At 39.3% G+C, this 20382-nt stretch overlaps 1 protein-coding gene across 11 annotated transcripts in view; it reads right to left on the reverse strand.

Moving 5' to 3' along the window:
* Trappc8 (trafficking protein particle complex subunit 8) overlaps positions 1 to 20382 on the reverse strand; it is an 85121-nt gene that overhangs the window by 61758 nt on the left and 2981 nt on the right. For 5 of the 11 annotated variants that reach the window (XR_008219032.1, XM_052741608.1, XM_052741610.1 and 2 more), the window contains exons 2-3: positions 10223 to 10417; positions 2040 to 2123 (exon numbers count right to left, since the gene is read on the reverse strand). The exons of 1 other annotated variant lie outside the window; for it this stretch is intronic. Coding sequence is in view for 8 of the 10 variants with exons in the window: in XM_052741608.1 (XP_052597568.1) it covers positions 2040 to 2123; positions 10223 to 10417 (279 nt within the window). In the remaining 2 variants the exon portion in view is untranslated. Of the gene's footprint in view, positions 1 to 2039; positions 2124 to 8523; positions 8648 to 10222; positions 10418 to 20382 lie in introns of those variants that run through there. 5 more of the 11 variants (XM_052741611.1, XM_052741613.1, XM_052741612.1 and 2 more) reach the window with 3 other exon arrangements.

Below are 20382 nucleotides of genomic sequence, written 5' to 3' on the forward strand. Positions count from 1 at the left end.
AGGAAACAAGGCTAGAAGAGTCTTATATTATCAGGACTAAACTATGGTCCATCCATTAAATGGTATACTATGCAACTAAAAGAGGAAGAGGAAACACCATGAGGCTGTGAAGTAAAATCTGCAACAGCCGAGGCTAGGCATTAGTGGCTCATACCTGTAAATCCAGCACTTACAAGTCTGAGACAGCAAGAAGATGGCTATGAGTTCAACACCAACCAAGGCTACAGTGCCCGACTGCTGTGTCTCAAGAAACAATAAAACAAAGTAGCAGCCACAAAGTATGCATTTTTGTGTAAGACAGGGAAAAACTCATGAAAAGCTACACCCATTTGTTTATATTTTCAAAGACAGATAATGAAAAGATAAAGCTAACCCATGTGGGCTGTGGATGCAGCTCTGTGGTAGGACATTAGCTACCACGCACGCACGAGGCCCTGGGCTTGATCCCACGCGCTACTACAAAAAAAAAAAAAGCCCAATACAACTAACTATCTCTCAGGAAGAAGAAAGGAGAATGGAAGAAAGGAAAAAGCAGTGGGGAGAGAGGGAGAGGGAAGGAAGAGGAGTGTGGAGAGAGAGATGGAGGAAGGCTAGCTTTCTCTGGACTATGGGTTCAGTCTTTTGTTTTTGTATCTGAGACAGGGGTCTCATATATATATACCCCAGGTTGGCTTGAACTCACTGCGCAACTAAGGGTGATCTTACAGTCCTTAATGCGGTTTGAATATAAAATGTCCCCACAGGCTCAGGGATTTGAATACTTGGTCCCAGCTGGAGGCACTGTTTGGGATGGCTATGGAACCTTTAAATGGTGGAATCTTGCTGAAGGAAATAATTCACTAGAGGTAGGCTTTGAGGTGTTCTAGGCTGGCCTTATTTCCTATTCTCATTCTACTACAGTACTGCCAAAATAACATGACTGGTTGGCCTTGAGGCCATTTCGTCCCCAAAATAAACCCTTTCTCTCCTAAGCTGCTTCTGTCAGTGTATTTAACGAGAGCAACAGAAATGAAACTAATACACTTTGACCCTTTGTCTCAAGTGCTGGAACTGCAGGTTTATCCTTCCGCACAGTTTACATGGGGTTAAGAGGATCAAACTCAGAATGGCATACACAATAGATAAGCACTCTACCGCTGAGCTACACTCCCAACTGTGTTTCATGATTTGATTTTAGAACTTTATGAACATAGTTATGTATAAAACTATTATAATTTTTAATTAAATAAAAAAGGAAAGGACAAGATACGCACTCATGAGCACTGCGGGAACAGACACTGAACACTAAGCAAAGGTTCATGAAGCAAGGCAGAAATGGGTTTTCATCCTTCAGACAGGTCACATTCAGGTGAACAAGTAACTTTTCCCCTCAACCACATGTTTTCCTGAGGTGCTGTGAAGTGTGTGATTCCTCTGTCCACCTTTAACTTTGTTAACTGCCAATAAACTAATTTTGTTATATTTTTCAAATTATAGGAAATGGGAAGAAATGGTACTTTTTAAATTTTGTGTTTAACACAAGACTTGAACACTTAATGACCATTCTTTCACCTTAAAAATGCTTGTGCATAGTTTGGGATGAAATCACTATTTTGCTCCTATTCCTATTTTTATTGGCAAGTGAAATAGCAGCCACGATACCCTGTGAATATTTCCTTCAACAAGCCAAGCAAGCACTTGGGGGGATTCAGGAGATGAGGAGTTCAAGGTCATTCTCAGCTTCAAAGGGAATCTGAAACCAGAATTTCTCTATACAATGTATTTTGTCTCGGTAAGGAAGGGATAGTATGTTTTTCATTTTTATAAAAAGAAGATGCAGTTCAAACTAGACTATTCCAGAGCAATGTATGGATTTAAGAAATAGATAATAGATGATGAACAAGTAAGAGTTTAAAGAGTACAAGACCACTTTCACATCAGAAAAATCAGGGACACAGTAAGTGATACAAATAAGAAAAAGTACTGGAAAAGGGGACAGCGGGCAACAGATAAGGAGTAACATGAGAACAATCTGGAAAAAGACCCATCACAAGAAATACCTGTATATAACGAGGATTCTTTCAATTCCATGAAAGTGTCTTTCCAATTACTGTACCAAGGAACACTAGCTTTAATTGACCGATCTGATGAAGAAAATACGGCACCGTTAAGCCAAGCTATGAGGTAAATATCTAACATTTACTGCTTAAACAGAAAGAGTGAAAAGTATGCCAACTCCCTCTACAGCAAAACCTAAATGTAAACTTCTGGACATTTAACTAATGCTGCATTAGAACGGATAAATAAGCTTTTAAAATAACCCCCAAAGTACCAATCTGTCATGATGGAACCTTATTCAAATTAATTCCGTACTTCATTGTATCTCATTCCAAGTTTCCAGAGACAAAATGTAGCTCAGTGGTAAGGTAAAGTGCTTAGACTTAGCATGTGCAGGGACTGAGGCTCAATCCCCAGCAGCCAGATAAATAAACTGAAAGGAGTTGTCTTGAAGTAATAGGAAGCGAGAAGCTGAAGAACTCATTTTCTTTTCGTTTATCCTAATAGTTGGGTTTTTTCTAAAAATTTGTCTAAACAGTTCAGCTTCAGTAGTATCTCTGCCTGCTTTTAAAAGCAGAGAGTACACAACACTCTCAAGTAGAAATGCTGGAAGACCTCTGAGAATACAAGTAATGTAATTAAATAAGTTTTCACAATCAAATAACTATACTATTCCTATAAACTATCTAGAGAAAACCATTTTAACAAAATTCTTAAAATTAAATCTGTTCCATAGTTAACAAACAGCAATTTTTAAAAATTCACCTCTAGAGAAACTATATGGCCCCAAAGAAAACAATTACAAATAATTGTAATAAAACTGAAAACCAGACACTTCCAACTCTACACAGCCTCACCACAAAATGAAGAACTGACTGATGAGTTTTCCTTGTACCCAGTAAACATCTGAACACCTCAATGTGAAATAGAAAGTTTTCAACAAATGTGAAGAACTTTTCAACATGAAAAGGACCTAACAGAAAAAGAATATGAACAAGATAAAAGGTGCAGAATAAAAGAAAATTGAAAAAAAAAGGTCACTAACAATGAATTAAAATTAATCTATCAATATCCCAAGTTAACATTCGAAAGAAAGAGAGAGAGAGAGAGAGAGAGAGAGAGAGAGAGAGAGAGAGAGAGAAAGAAAGAAAGAAAGAAAGAAAGAAAGAAAGAAAGAAAGAAAGAAAGAAGAAAGAAAGAAAGAAAGAAAGAAAGAAAGAAAGAAAGAAAGAAAGAAAGAAAGAAAGAAAGAAAGAAAGAAAGAAAGAAAGAAAGAAGGAAAGAAAGAAAAAACCCAGAAATCAAATACATATCTTGGGAGTTGGGGGTGGAGACCAGGTCTCACTATGTAGCCCTGGCTGGCGTGGAACTCACTATGTAAACCAGGCTGTCCTCGAACTCAGAGATCCTCCTGCCTCTGCTGGGATTAATAGCATGTGCCACCACACCTGGTCTCAAAGAAATATCTTTTTAAAAAAACAACATTAAAATTTCAACAGAAGAGCCTTATAAAGTAAACAGACAAAACTCTGCAATATTCATAAAAATGATCAGAACACTGAATATCAATTCAAATTCTACAGCCAACTAAGAATAGCTCCAGGAAAGAAAAATGAAGAAATAAAGAATTCAAGAACATTCCCAGGACTAAAGGCCATGCGTGACCAGATGGTTACAATTGCTCACTCCCGGGAACTCAGAAGCCCTAAGTGGCCCAATGTGCATCTCAAACAGCAGAGCAAAGAGCCTCTTCTGAGTTATTTAAAGCTGAAAATAAGTAGGGTTCTTAAGAACAACACTAAAAGCTCAGAGGAAAAGTATCAAATCTGAAGCATTTCTAACCGGTACAGGTAAACCATCAATCAATCATAAACTACATTTTCATTAACTTCTCAAAAATTTTATCCTAAGTGGGTGGAGAGATGGCTTCATGATTTTTTTAAAAAATACTTTATTATACACACACACACATACACACACACCTTTTTTTTTTTTAAGTTTCTCAAGACAGGGTTTCTCTGTGTACACACTGTGGCTGTCCTGGAACTCACTTTGTAGACCAGGATGGCCTCGAACTCAAAGAGATCCGCCTGCATCTGCCTCCCAAGAACTGGGATTATAAGCATGCACCACCACCACCCAGTAAGATGACTCCATGTTTAAGAGAATTAGCTGCTTTTCCAGAGGACCCAAGTTCTATTCTCAGAACCTGGTGAGCTATGTGGTGGTTCACAACTATCTATAACTCTAATCCCGGAAGATCCAATGATCTCTTCTGGTCTCCATAGGCACTGCGTACATGTGGTGCACAGAAATACATACAGTTAAAACACCCATACAAAAAAATAAAAGGAAAGCATTCTAAGAAATTTTTAATTTCTTAAAAAAATATATTTAAAAAGCATTATCTTCTATACACCTTTCCCAGAAAGCTACTAAGGAAGACCCCTCCATCAAATCAAAGATATACACCACAAAAGATAAAAATGAATCAAGTCCGGTTACTCTTGCCTATCACCCTAACCTTCAGGAGCTGAAGCAAAAGAATCCAGCACTGAGTTGGAAATGAGCCAAAGCCAGTGAGTTCTAGTGCAACCTGTATCACAGAGTAAGACTCTTTCTATACAGAGAGACAGAGAGAGAGGTTTGAATGAAAGAGAGAGTATAAAGAAAGAAAAATTGACTAGCTGGTTCAGCAGGTAAGGCCCTTGCTACTTGATGTAAGCCTGAAAATTGAGTATGATCCATAGAACCTACAAAGACCTCACAATGTCCTCTGACCACACATGCATCATGGTACACACTTCATACACACATACACCCACAATAATAGTGAGGATGATGACATTAATATTGTAAAATAAAGTGAGAGAAGGAAAGGAAATCTCTAGGATGATAACTGTGGAAAGTACCTTGGAGTCAATAGTCCAGGATGGAGTAGATGAACATTTTTCAACTTTTTTTATCTTTCACCAATGAATATTTTTGTTTTGAGACAGAGTCCCATTGTGTATTCCAGGCTGGCCTTGAACTGGGAGCAACCCTCCTGCCCAATTAGATTACATGCATGAGCCACCATTCCCTGCTGTCTCTAGACTTTCTTTTTTCCTCATTACTCCCTCCCTTCCATCTTTCCCCACCTTGAGGTCATGCATATGCTATGCATGTGCTCATTCACTACACTATACCCCTGGCCCAAAAATGTTTGAAATTATACATGAACATGCAGGGACATGACCCTTTGGAGAAATAAGAACCTGTGTAATAACTGAAATATTTTGTCCCCAAAGCAATCTTCAACTCCCTGGGGGATGGTATCATCCTTACTGATGACATCAGTGATAGAGAAAAGACTCTGGAAGAAGATCGTGATAAAGAATTACTTGAAAACTGACCTAACCAATTCAAAGTCCTACTCAGGAACTTTAAGAGACTACAAAGGCTAAACAAAATGATTTTAAGGATTACTATAGTGGTTTGAATAGGTACGGCCCCCACAGACTCATGTCTGAATGCTTGGCCCATAGGGAGTGGCACTATTAGGAGGTATGACCTTGTTGGAGGAAGTATGTCACTGTAGGGGTGGGCTTTGAGGTTTCACATATGCTTAAGCTATGGCCAGTACAGTCTCTCCTTCTGCTACCTGCAAATCCAGATTTATAACTCTCAGCTCCTTCTCCAGTACCATGTCTGCCTGCATGCCACCATGTTCCACCATGACAATAACGGGCTAAACCTCTGAAACTGTAAGCCGGCCCCAATTAAATGTTTTCCTTTATAAGAGTTGCTGTTGTCATGGTGTCTCTTCACATCAATAGAAACCCTAAGGCAGAAGTTGGTACCAGGGACTGGGGTATTGCTGTGATAGGCCTGACCAAGCTTTTATTTGGAGGAATGTGAACTTTGGTACTTGGGGTTAGGAAAGCAGTGGAATGCTTTAAGCACTGCTTATTGGATCATACTAGTAGGAGCAGAGAAGACAGTAGTGCTGGGGGTGACTAGATCTGTGAGGGCTACCTCAAGAAATTTCAGAGAAGAATTTTAATATGTGGCCTAGAGATTGTTCTTATGTTTTGGCTAAGAATGTGGCTGCTTCTAAAGTGAAGAAATTTGGATTAATTACACTGGCAAAGGAAATCTCAAAACAGTCTAGTATAGACTATGTTGTGTGGTTATTAGTGTTCACTCTTATAAGCAAGCTGAGCAAGGAAAAACACAAAATACACAATTTGAGGAGAAAAGGAGTACCAGGAAGCAGAATGGAAATAAATCCTGTATTCAAGGAGATAAACAGATTAAAGATATTAAATGGAATAAAAGGAGTGATGACTTTTATTCAGAACAAGAGCCTACCCAATTAAGCTTCCAACTTGTGAAAAGGAATTAACAGCTTAGGCCCAGGCATGATGGAACAAACTGAAACTTCAGTACTTTAATCCTAGTACTCAGAAGGCAGAGGCAGGCAGATCACTAAGTTTGAGGCCTGCCTGGTCTACAGATAGAATTTCAGGACAATCAAACTTAGGAAGCGAAGGAAACCATGGAAAACAGAAAGCTGGTGAAGATATAATTAAATAAGGGGGTCATGTTCCTGCCTCAGTAAGCAGCAGAACTTGGCAACTTCGGTCAAGTGGTTCTGGCTTTAGTATTAAGGACAGAAGAAAGGGGTTACGGAATCTCCCTCTGCGACTAAGGAAAGCTGTTGAGGCCAGGCATGTGTCAGAGGTATCCCTAAAGGGAGACCTAGAAAGGCCACTGTGTGAAACTATGAAAGTGAAGCCTAGATTGCCTTGGAGACCCCACGATGCTGGAGATGCTGGACCCGTGAAATACCTACCAAGGAAAACTGCTAAGTGGGAGTGGAAACAGCCCAAGAGAAAGAAGTGTGTTATACTCAACAAAGTTCAAAGGAGTTGGAGATCTGAAGAGCACTTTGACATCAGACATGGAGATACAGAGTTTGGAGTTTGCACAGATGGTTTTCAGTCTTGCTTTGGTCCAGTATTTCCTTATTATGTTCCATTTCCTCCATTTTGGAATGGTAATTATATATCCTGTGCCATTATATTAGAAGTATGTGATCTGCTTTTTGATTTTATAAGGGATTACAATTAAGAGACTACATGAATCTCAGAAGAGACTTTGACCTTTCAACTTTTTTTTTTTTTTTTTTTTTTTTTTTTGGTTTTTCGAGACAGGGTTTCTCTGTGTAGCTTTGCGCCTTTCCTGGAACTCGCTTTGGAGACCAGGCTGGCCTCGAACTCACAGAGATCCGCCTGCCTCTGCCTCCCGAGTGCTGGGATTAAAGGCGTGCGCCACCACGCCCGGCTACCTTTCAACTTTTAAACACTGTTGAGACTGTGAGAGACTATGGGGACTTTTGAAGTGGGACTAAATGCATTTTGCATTATGATATGGCTACAAGCCTATGGGGGCCAGGGAGTAGAATGTGGTGGTATGAATAGGTATGGCCCCCATAGACTTATGTTTCTTCAATGCAACAGAAACCCTAACTAAGACAATGCCTATCAACCCCAGAAAGCCAGGGAACAGAAGTAGGAAGCACAAGAGTCGGAGGCTTGCCGGTCAGTCTGTCAGTCTATCAGCCTAGGAAACCTAGTGTGGTGGTTTGAATGAAAATGACACCCACAGGCTCACATGTTTGAATGCTTAGTCCCTAGTTGGTAGAACTGTTTGAGAAGGATTAGGAGGTGTGGCCTTGTTGGAGGAAGTGTCTCACTGGGGAGAGGGGAGGATTTAAGGATTCAAAAGCCCATGTTAATCCAGTCATCTCTCTACCTCACGGCTGTTGCCTCAAGATACAAGCTCTCTGGCTACTGATGCTCCCCAACATGTTGGTCAGGAATTCACCCTCTGAAACTGTAAGCAAGCTCCCAACTAAATGCATTCTTTCTTTTATAAGTTGCCTTGGTCATGGTGTTTTGTCATTATAATAGAAAAGCAACTAAGATACTTAGCAAGACCCTATCTCCAAAAAAAGGAAAAAACAAAAAACAAACCCCCATAAAACTATTTTCATACACGATGGGCAATTCCTCTCTGTATCCTCTTAGCACTTTAGCATGACAGATAGGTCATCTCTACTACAATCATTATTTCTATAACATATTATAAATCATTATTTATATAATGATCTCTTTACTTGACTGTAAGCTTATAGCGCATGACTTATACATCTCTAGGTATCAGTGCAAAGTGCATAGCAGAAAATCAATACATCTGAAAACCAAAAATGTTAAGAGCCTAGCTAAGTTTAGCAGTGCAGGCCTGTTGAGAGGTTGAGGTAAGAGGACTGTCACGAGTTCCAAGCCAGCCAGGACCCTGTCTCCAAGAAAAGAAAAGGAAAAAAAAAAAAAAAAGAGAAATAAAGAGAAAGGAAGGAAGGAAAGAAGGAAGGAAGAAAAAAAAGAAAAGAGAAAGACTTTATGAAATAGCTTCACAGAATCTGGAAGAGGCTGTACTCACCGAAAATCCTAGCATTTGAGAGGTAGAGGAGGAGAATGAAGGAGTTAGGGGCAACCTCAACTACACAGAAAGCTTGAAGCCTTCCCCTGTGAAAGAAAGAACTGGGCATGATGGTGCACACCTTTAATCCCAGCACTTAGGAAGAAAAGGTAGGTAGATTACTGTGAGTTCCAGGCCATCTAGGCTACACAGTGAGACTGTCTCACAGAGCAAGAGCATGAGAAAGGGTGGGAGAAGAGGAGACAGAGGGAAGACCGGGGAAGGATAGGAGAAGAAGAAGTAAGGAGTCTAGTCAAGTTTATGTTTTCAGAGAGGAGACAAAGTTTCAAACTGTCAGCAGCCTACCTCAGTTACCCCATTAACTCAGGGCTTGTCATATGTAAGATTAAGACATTAACATCTGACTCCTTGCCTCTCATACCTCAACACTGATGACAGGAAAACAAATCTCAAATTCTACCATTTCTCAGGTAAATATGCAAAATTTTCTATCACATTAAAATACATTATACCAGAAACTGACTAATCCTGTATCTAAAAATTCAAATTCTTTTGACTGGTATAGTTCAGTGGTGAGCTGACTGACTAGCATGTTTTAAGGTCCTGGGACAAATCCTAGCACTATAAAATAAAAAAAGATAAAATGAAGTTGTCAGATTGATCTATGTTGCTGAAATTAAAATTATTGGCAAAGAAAGGTATGGAAGACTGAAACACAGTAATTCTACACATATTTGTAAGTATACATACTTATAGACTAATTATCATGTTGACCTACAACCTGCCATTAAGTTCTCTGTACATAGAGACAAGATTTGGTTTACTACTACTATTACTATTATTATTATTATTATTATTATTATCATCATCATTATTATTATATTAATGTATGGGGGTGCATGTGTGCCTCAGTGCCTATGTGGAGGTCAGAGGACAACTTTGTAAAGTCAGTTCTCTCCTACCACACTCCCATGAGTTCTAGGCCTCAAACTCTAGTCATCAGGCTTGCATGGCAAACACTATACCAGCTGAGCCATCTCACTGGCCCAGGAAGGTCTTTAGCTATACAATTAGGAAGTATAAAAGTGTCAGACTAAATTAAACCAACCTAAAAAAAGTAAGCTGCTGTTTTTAAGAAGTTGAGAGATTGTAATTAATTGCATTAATTAATATTAATATTTCTAATATTTCCCTTTTAAGAATTCACCATGTATTTTTCAAAAGACTTTGGATACTAGAAAAGAATCACATCAAATATTAACTCACTCTACATATTAATGTATTATTTTCCTTATCAGTCTTATTATAAAAACATTTACTACCTAAACCAGTGTAAGAAGCACTTATAAAACGATGTACTTACATCTGTTTTATAAACATTTCCACTTAACACAAAGCAAGATTAAAAGTATAACATGCCTTTCATTTAATAACAATATCAAATCATACAAAAAAAAACATATTATCTATTATTAGTTTTATCATGAAACACTGATTACCCTAGGTTACTTACTACAGGTGCTAGAAACAAAGAAGTTCCTTCCTGGCTGTGAAAGTGTCTTTCAGCACTGCTCTGTAGGCCCAGCTCTAGCACCTTGTAAGCCATAAAGTACTTGAATGAAAGGTCTCCAAGACAAAGAATTATTTTCCTAACAAAAGAAATTTCCATTTAAAAAAAATATCAACAGTTGTTACATACCACTGATGTTAAGGTCATAATCCCCCGCTGTAATCACATTAGCCACTGATCCTTCTGCAGGCTGGCTGCCAGAAACGACATCATTCAAAAGCTTCCCAATGGCTCCTGGCTGAGGTGGCTGGGTGACAATGTTGCTTACTGCTATCTTCAAATTTTTAATTATATGCAGTTGATTATTAGGATCTCTCATGTGAACTTTTAAAAGAGAGAAAGAAATTTTAAATTAACTTGGTATAATGTATCATAAACCAAAATTGGGTTAATGGTTTTCAAACACAGAAGAATCTCAAATCAGAAACTAAGAATTAAGAGAATATTCTTCCAGGATACAACTGGTTTACATTTTCCCTTACAAACCAAAAGAAATACCTAACCTATTAACCATAAACTCGTTTCTCTTAGACAGTCATAGTGGCACATGCCTATAATCCAGCACCTGGAAAGTAGAAGCAGAAGGATCAGGAGTTCAAGGCCAGTCTGGGCTATGTGAGACTCTGTCTCAAAGAGGAAAAAAATATTCCTTCCTCTCACACAATGCTACACAATTTCCCTATAGGCCCTGTTTCCCTTACATTTAGAGCTGTCCAAAACCACCACCCATAAAGTACCCAGACACTTTTCTGGCTTTTGGAGGCAGGATCTTTGTATGAAGCATGGGTGGCCTTGAACATACAGTGATCCTACTGTCTCAGCCTTCCAAATGCTGGGATCATAGATATATGTCACTATGCCCAGCTCCCCACAAGCATTTCTACATCTAGGCTTATTTATAATTTAATCAGTTACAAACTAAATTTCCATAATTTCTTGTGCTTCCTCAGACACTTCTAAAATTTTAAATTTAAAAACATAAAGCTCATCCAGGTGTGGAACACATACCTATAATATACCCAGCATTCTGGAGGCATAAACACAGGGATTATTTTGAGTTCCAAAGCAGCTTGGTGTACAAAGCATGTTCCAAGCAAGCCTTGGAACATGAGGGATACATTTCAGAGGTAGAAAAAAAAAAGGGACAATAAAATATTAAAATATTACCCAGGTGTTGTGGCTCATAACTATAATTCAATCACTCATGCAACTCAGGCCAAAGGAATGCCTTGTTATAAGTTCAAAGCCAGTCCAGACTACAAAATGGGACACTGTCTCAACCAAAAATAAATAATAGTAATAAAATAAAATATCAAATAGCATGTGTTTTGAATATTTGCACGTGTATTTTAAATAACATACGTGGGATAGTGGACAACTCAATCTCCAGAGTCCAAGATGGGAAGAGAGACCCAAGTACTGCAAATTGTCCTCTGCTTTCTACGTGCACAACATGGCATGCACATACTCATACACATCATACACACATACACAATGATTTTTTTAAGTTATGTGCAAAGTGTATTCATAGTAGCTGACCTGACTATTTAAAGATGAAAGAAAACCAAGAGAAAGAAGGAGGATTCCAACCTAACTTACAGTAATTTTAAAGAAAACGAAAAAAAGCAAGCACAGGGCTGAGGAACACAGTTTGGATCTCCAGAACCCACATAAAACCAGACACAGAAGTCCATATGTCTATAATCCTAGCACTCCCACAGAGACATGGGTGTTGGAAACAAGAGGATCCTGCGATACTCACAGGTCAGCTAGCATAGCACATGCAGGAGTGAACAAAGAGATCCTTGTTCAAACAAAGTGGAAGGAAAAGACAGACACCGAAGGTTTTCCTCTGCTCTGCGCGCGCGCACACACACACCACGGGCACACATATGCACATGTACACACACAAAGATTTAAAAAGATGACGAGTTTTGCATTTTGTAGCTGAACAGTGGAAATGAAGTTATTCATCTATGATGATTGTTTTCTTATTTAAGTACACACAGACCTCCCTCAATAATTAAAACTTCCCAACTGTATAATTATGACACAGAAAAGGAAAAGGGAAAAGGAAGGGAAAGAGAAAAGGAAAGGAAAAGAAAGAGAACCGCCAGAGTACTATGATATACCTCTGAAATCTTCAGGAACATATTTTGCAAGTATTTTCCTTAAGGTTGCTCCATAATTAACAAATACTATAAGCAGCAAAAACTGTAGCAAACCTTCCTTTGAGGGCTGGGAACAATGCTATAATATACTTTCCTAGCATACTCTAGGTCTTATATTCAAACTAGAAACCTCTCTCTCTCTCTCTCTCTCTCTCTCTCTCTCTCTCTCTCTCTCTCTCTCTCTCTCACACACACACACACACACACACACACACACACACACACACACACACACACACACCTTAGAGATTAATTACCTAGTTACATCAACATAGGAGTAGTTGTGGTGGTTAATATTGTCGTTCTGACAGGATCTAGAGTCACCAGAAGACAAACCCGAGTATGCCTGATTCTAGACTGGATTCAGGAAGTAAGAAGACCCACCCTGAATATGGACTGCATCACATCATGGGCCCAGGTCCCAAGATGAATAAAGGAGGAAGAGAAAGTGAGCTGAGCACCCCCACTCATTTCTCTCTCTGGTGACTGGATGGGAGGTGACCAAACAGCCTCCTGTTCCCGCTGTCATCTTCCCATGATGGACTACAGGCTCCAAAGTCAGTCAAAATAAACTTTCCCTCCTTTATGATATGTCTATCAGGTATGTTGTCATAGCGATGAAAAAAGAACTACTATAGAACTGACCACAGAAGTGGGACAGTTGTGGTGATACACCTGACTATGTGATTGTTAGACCTCTGAATGACTATAGAAGAATGTCAAAGAACTTAGAACTCTGGGACTTAAAAAGCCCATGAATGTTGTAAGAAGAGTTTAACAGGCCACTCTGGTAGGAATTTGGAAATCAGATTGCCAAGAAAAACATCAGCAATGGCGGTCTTGCTTATGGGGTTTCAAAGGGGAACAAGGCTCCACTGGGAACTATGCTAAAAGCCATTCATGTTATATTCTGACAAAGAATTTGGCTGCCACTGCCTATGTCCTAACAACTTCAGTGAGGCTGAATTCAATGGCTGGCTGATATCAAGCCAGACAGCATCTGGGCTGTGTCTTGATTACTGCACACTACTTTTACCCAGGTCTACAGTGAGAACAAATGGAGCAAAATAGTAAAAAAAAAAAAAAAAAAAGCCATTTGTTGGGAAAAAGGAATTTAAAACTGATCAGCAAGGGATCAGCAAGATGATTCAACAGGTAAAGGCATTTGCTGCCAAGCCTGAGACTGGAGTTTGATCCCTGGATCCTACATGTTGGAAGAGGAGAACCAACTTCTTCCTAAGTTCCTCTGACCTCCACACATACACACAGACACATACAATAAATATATAAGTGTAAAAAAATAAAGCTGTAGACAAGTCATGTTGGTGAGAAAGGAGATGTAATTACTAGAGATTGGCACAATTCTAGAGAAACCAGTTTTGAACTGAAACAATAGGGGAAGTGCCCAGAGAGCAAGACTCCATCCTTTTAGTACTACATCTTGTGAAAATCCAAATTCCCTTAAAGGGGTCTAAACAGAACGCTACTGAAAGGGTGCCCTGCTCAAGAACAACTGTAGGGAAAACTGTCTCCCTGGACTCATCCTGGAAGGCACAGGCAACAATTAACTGTGGTCCAGGGGCCTATCTCTAGCTGGCAATGCTTAGCATCATATACATGGTACTAGTTTTACAGGCATGGAAGCTGCAAGAATGAAGGGACATGGAAGGCCAAGGTTCTAAAACACCACTGAGGCACAGCAATGTGTGGCGGGGTTGGATTCCCTGCTAAGAGAGCCTAAAAGACCACTAGGTGAAGCCTAGGCAACACTGGGAGACCTTGGGATGCCACAAAAAGACCAGGGCAATGGGATATCTGCTGAGGAAAGCTACAGGAATGGAGTGAAACTGGTTTGAGAGACTGTATGTGCTGCAGGTGGCAGACCAGGAAGGGTGGAGCTACCCAAGCCACCAGGAGCACAGTCCCAGATACCCAACAAAGAGCTGTAGGATTTGACGTTTGCCCCGCTGGGTTTCAGTCTTGCCTTGGTCCAGTCCTTGCTATACCCTCGTTCTTTCCTTTAGAGATGGGAGTGTTTATTTTGTGTCATCCCACATTGAAGTATGTCATCTGGTTGTTGTTTTAGTAATTTATTTTATAGGGGCTCACTGTGAAGACATCAGTGTCTCAGAAGAAACTGTACTTAACTTCAAAATGGTATGGCACTGTTAAAAACTGTAAGAACCTTTGAATTTAGACCGAATGCATTTTACATTATAAAGTACTTTTATGTGCCTATAGGGACAAAGGATAGAAGGTTATGGCTTTAAAGTGATTTTCTGGGGGTGTGGGGGAGTAGATAAGAGCACTAGCTGTTCTTCCAGAGGACCCAAGTTCAATTCCCAGCATTCACATGGAGACCTACAAACCATCTGTAACTTCAGTCCCAGGGAATCAGACAGCCTCTTCTGACCTCTGAGTCAGCAGTCATAAACATAGAAAAAAAGATTAAAATGTTTAAAGTGATATATGTGGGTATCAAGTTGACAAGGGAAAGATGTGTGGTGGTCAATACTGAGTCAACTTGACAGGATCTAGAATCATCTAGGAGACAAAATATCTGGGTCTGACTATGAGGGTGTTCACAGACGGGGTTAACTAAGGAGGAAACCCACTCTGAATACGGGTGGCACCATCCCATGGGCTAGGGTCTCAGAATTAATGGAAAGGAGGAAGAGAGCTGCCTTCCTAAGTACAGAGTGGCACGAGCACCTCCTTGTACTCCTGCTGCCTTCCTCACTGTGGTAGACTATATCCTAGAGTCAGAAGACACCCTTCTTCCCAAGTTGTTTTTGTCAGGTATTTCATACAAGAATAGAAAAGTGCTAGGATGAAATGCTTTAGGTTTGGGGTAGAGGTCACTCATAAAGGTCCTGACTCCTGAATATCAAAAGAAAAAACAACAACAACAAAAAAGCAAAGTTTATAACTAAAAGAAATTTAACTTAAAAAATGATTATGATGGTTATAACAACAAAGAAAAGTGTGGTGGTGCATACCTGTAGTACCACTTGGTAGGTGGAGGCAAGAGAATCAGGAGTTCAAGGCCAGCCAGACCTAAAATAATAAAGAAGGAGGGTGGGGGGAGCTGAGGATGGAGATGAGGAAGAAGAGGAAGAGGTGGGAAACAGAAAGAAAATAAATTAGAGAAGCTGCCTTTCAAAGACATTTCCTAAACTTATCTGCCAAACTTCTCTCGTCTGTGCAGAAAAACTATTCAAATTTATAGAGGAATTACAATCTATTATTTTTAATCACTTAAATAAATTTAATCAATTTCAACACATTAGCATACATACTTCCGAAACTGTAATTTAAAGTTAATGTTTAAAGTGAAATTTTCTGAAAACACATCTAAAATGATACAATGAAATACTATTTAGAATTATTAGAGAACTACCATCAAACAAACAGTAAGGCATGATTAATTCTTTGAAGCCTACAGCCAATACAAATCTCTGAAAATACTAGAGGACTGAGGACACAGCTCAGCAGTACATAAATTTTGTGTTTTTCTTTTATGGTGGTGAGGGATGAACATAGGGCGTATGCACTCTAGATAAGCACTCTAACTGAGGTACATCCCTAGCTCTGTTTGTTGTTGTTGTTGTTGTTTTTCTTTAATCCTTTTTTTAATTGAAAATACATTTTTTCATACAATATGTTCTGATTATGGTTTCCCCTCCCCATACTCCTCCCAGTTCTTCCCCACCTCCCTTCCCATCCAGATCTATACACCCTTTCTGTCTCTAGTTAGAAAACAAATAGGCAGTTAAGGAGTAATATTAAAATACAAAAAGGTAATAAAAAAAAAAAAATCTGAAAATGACAAGACAACCAAAGAAAAAGAGCCACAGAAAAAGCATAAAAATGCATATAGATACAGAAACACATATTCTCACATACAGGAATCCCATAAATAAATAAATAAACAAACAAACAAACAAACAGGAATCCATAATATACATGCAAAGGACCTGTAAGGTTTAAAAAAAAGGCCTGACATCAGTAGGAGACACAGACCCTCCAAAGACGATATTGGGTTTGCTTTATGTTGGTAGCTACAGTACTATTTACAAGCGTAAACAGGCATCCCCTAGTGTCATAAGGTCCCAGTTCAATCTCCAGCATCATAGAAAAGAAGTAGTAGGATCACAAAATGTGTGAACAGTGAATACAAGTTAAATCTGGAGCACACATCAAGAACATATACAAAACCATTGAACTGTGCTTCATTGGTAGATTCAGTGTATTTAATTCTTTATAGGTTTTTTTTTTTTTTTTTTTTTTTGTTTTGTTTTGTTTTTTGTTTTTTGTTTTTTTTGTTTTTTCGAGACAGGGTTTCTCTGTGTAGCTTTGCGCCTCTCCTGGAACTCACTTGGTAGCCCAGGCTGGCCTCGAACTCACAGAGATCCGCCTGGCTCTGCCTCCCGAGTGCTGGGATTAAAGGCGTGCGCCACCACTGCCCGGCCTCTTTATAGGTTTTTAAAACATGCAAGAAACCTTAACTGGCTCGCTATCATCTAACTTACATGTACTTGAAGCCTAATAGCTATTTTTAAGGTCCTACACAAAAATGGTATTCAAATTTCTTCTAGCAACTGTCTTTTCAGTATAATATTTAAACTATGTGTTTTTCTACTGAAGCCTAAAGATAAATCTTCTGGAAATACTTGACTGTACTAAGCCAAGTTTTTGTGGTGGTATTGTGTTCCTCAAAATATTGTGCACCCTAATAAACTTATCTGGGGTCAGAGACAGAACAGCCACTAGATACAAAGGCTAGAAAATGGTGGCACTCGCACCTTTAATCCTAGCATTCCAGAGGCAGAAATCCATGTGTTCAAAGGATACAGCCAAGCATGGTGACTCACGCCTTTAATCTCAGAAATCGAGCCTTTAATCCCAGGGAGTGGTGGTAAAAAGCAGAAAGGTATATAAGGCGTGAGGACCAGAAACTAGAAGCATTTGGCTGGTTAAGCTTTTAGGTTTGGAACAGCACAGTTCAGCTGAGAGCCATTCGGATATGAGGACACAGAGGCTTCCAGGCTGAGGAAACAAGATCAGCTGAGAAGTTGGCCACGTGAGGTTAGCTGTGGCTTGTTCTGTCTCTCTGATCTTCCAACTTCACCCCAATACCTGGCTCAGGTTTGATTTTATTAATAACTTTTTAAGATTCTTGCTACAAAGTTTGATCACAGAAGTCAGGGCAAATCAAACAAACCTGCTGGCCACAAATAAAATCTAGTCTTGTTTGTTTGTTTACATTCCTTTCTCTGAGTAAAGAAATTTTAACTTGGCGCTAGAGAGATAGCTCAGTAAGAGCTCTGGCTGTTCTTCCAGGGAACCAGGGTTCAACTCCCAGCACTCACAGGATGGCTAGCAACCCTCTGTACCTCCAGTTCCAGGGGATCCAAAGCCCTCTTCTGACCTCTGCTGTCAATGAATTCATGTGGTGCACAGACACACATGCAAGCAAAAACACCCATACTTGTAAAATAAAAGGAAATCTTAAAAAAGAAAATGTAACTTGTTTTACTTGGATCCTGAAATTGTACTACCTAAATGATATTCTTATGACTTACTTCCTAAGGAAAAAAACAATCTTTGAGGGCTGGAGAGATGGCTCAGAGGTTAAGAGCAGTGACTGCTCTTCCAGAGGTCCTGAGTTCAATTCCCAGCAACCACATGGTGGCTCACAACCATCTGTAATGAGATCTGGTGCCCTCAGGCCTGCAGACAGACATACATGCAGGCAGAACATTGTATACTAAATAAATAAATCTTAAAAAAAAAAAAAAAAAGACCGAGGCTTTAAAAAAAAAAACAATCTTTGAAGATTTAAAGAATCTCTATATGACACACATTCCATAAAGGGAAAAAAAAAGCCCCAAAATTTATTTACCAGCAACAAAAAGGTGGTGGGATGTTATATCAAATTTCTGAATATAATATTTTCCATTAACTTTGAGAATTTCATACATGCAAACATCCATATTCTTATTATATACCCATTCCACCTCCCCTATATGAACTCCCAGCCCCCCCTCCAAAATTAATGTTCTACCAAATTTTTTTATGCTGACACTGTAGTCTGTATCTTAATTACCTTTGAACTTTTTCTTCTTTTCTGAATGTTTCCTTATGTAATTCAAGTTGGAATCAAGCAAGCAATCCTCCTGCCTCAGCCTCCAAAGCAATAGAATTAGACATGTACCATGACAGCTTAAACTTTTTAAAAAGTTATAACAACTCATATGAACCTTATAAACTACAAACTCAATGGCCTTGCTCAAGAACTCGAGACTGCCTCACAGTTACCACTAGAAATGAAATCTAGAAGCCCCTTCCTGAAACTCAGCTTCTCCTCTCCCCAGCATCTCCTCTGAATTCTGTACCCCACAAGACTGCTTTCCCGCTACTCTCCCCTAAACACTGACTACAATTTATACCTTCTGACCTAACCATTTGACAGCAGTCTTAACTGCAAACATCATAGAATCTGCAATCACCTGGAAGACTGGGCATGCCACTGGAGGGTTAGATTGATTACAATGGTTATCCATCTTGACTGTAAAGGGAACTATCTCCTTAAAAGGGATCCTGGACTGTATAAAATGGGAAACTAGAGTTTGTGATCACTACTGGCTCCTAACTGTGGATGCAATGTGACCAGATGCTTCAGGCTCCTTCTGTCTTCACTTCTCTGCCATGATGGACTGTATTTTCAGCTGTGAGCCAAAATATCTCAAGTATCTCAAGCTGCTTCCGTCAGAATATTTTATCACAGGAACAAGAGGAACTAAGACACCGTTCTACCTCACTCCTTCTTGAATACATGGTGCATGCTTTTGTCTTTCCACCACCTCTCTGTCTATCAACCACCTCACTGTACTCCTTCCTAATCTTTCCCATGCTTCAAGGAGAAATACAAGTGGACACAAGTTCACTTCTATCCCTGCACCATCACAGAAGGCCTACGGAGTCCTTTAAAATGCACCTACTCACAAAAGAGGATATTTAAGCAAAAAGCACACCATTTTTAAAACACTTTAGCAACAAAAAAGAATGCAAAATCTCCCACTTATATCTTTTATATTGGATACCTATTGAAATAATCTGCCAAAACTTTGGAAATACATGGATCAAATAAGTTACATTACTGGAACTAATCCCACCAGGGCTGGGAATATACCTATGTGCAAAAGAAAAAAGGTTAGTGCAAGAGGCCCAAGTTCAACCTTCAGCATCAAAAGAAAACATCATATGCTATTTTTTTCTTTATGTATTATCATGGTTACCAAAAATTTTAACTATATATATATATGAGGGCTGACACGGTGACACACGCTTGTAATCCTAATACTTAGAACATAGAGGCAGGAAGATCAAGAGTTCAAGGCCAGCCTAGATTACATGAGACCTTGTTCTCCAGTATAAAAAAGTAATTTTAAGCACACCCAAGAAATTAGATGATTTTGATGATTCAGATCACAATATCCTGAGTCATACTATCTGTTTTTAAATCTTTCCTAGATACAAAACTACAGATAAGCTATTATTTCTATATCTCAATGTCCTCAAATTTAAAAAGGCAACAATGGCCAGGTGGTGGTGCACACTTGTAATCCTGGCATGTAGGAAGTTGAAGTAGGAGAATCATTGTGCGCTGGAAGCCAGCCTGGGCTACATAGTGAGTTAAGGCCAGCCTGAGCTACATAACTAACCCTGTCCCAAAATAGCAACAATAATGACAATTAGTAAGTGGAAATAACAAAAGACTCGGTGACTAAAATAAATGCTACATGAAACAGGTCTCTGGTATTAGCATTGTTTATTTTTCTTAACACATCAGGAAAGAACACACACAAAGTCAAATTGACTTCCGGGGTTCATTTTTTACGAATATAAGACTGAAGAGGGACTAGAAACATAGCTTAGTGAGATAACCCTTGCTTAGCACGTGTAGGAGCCTGGATTTGAACCTCGGTATGGGAAACGGGAAAGTTTAATATAAACTGAAACAAGGAGTGGTGGCGCACACCTGTAGCCCCAGCACTCAGGAGGCTGAGGCAAGAGGCTCTCAACGGTGAAGCTAGATTGGGGTACAGTGAGAAA

Source organism: Peromyscus californicus, unplaced genomic scaffold (genome assembly GCF_007827085.1).
Source record: "Peromyscus californicus insignis strain IS unplaced genomic scaffold, ASM782708v3 Scaffold_17__1_contigs__length_78620276, whole genome shotgun sequence".
Lineage (NCBI taxonomy): Eukaryota > Metazoa > Chordata > Mammalia > Rodentia > Cricetidae > Peromyscus > Peromyscus californicus.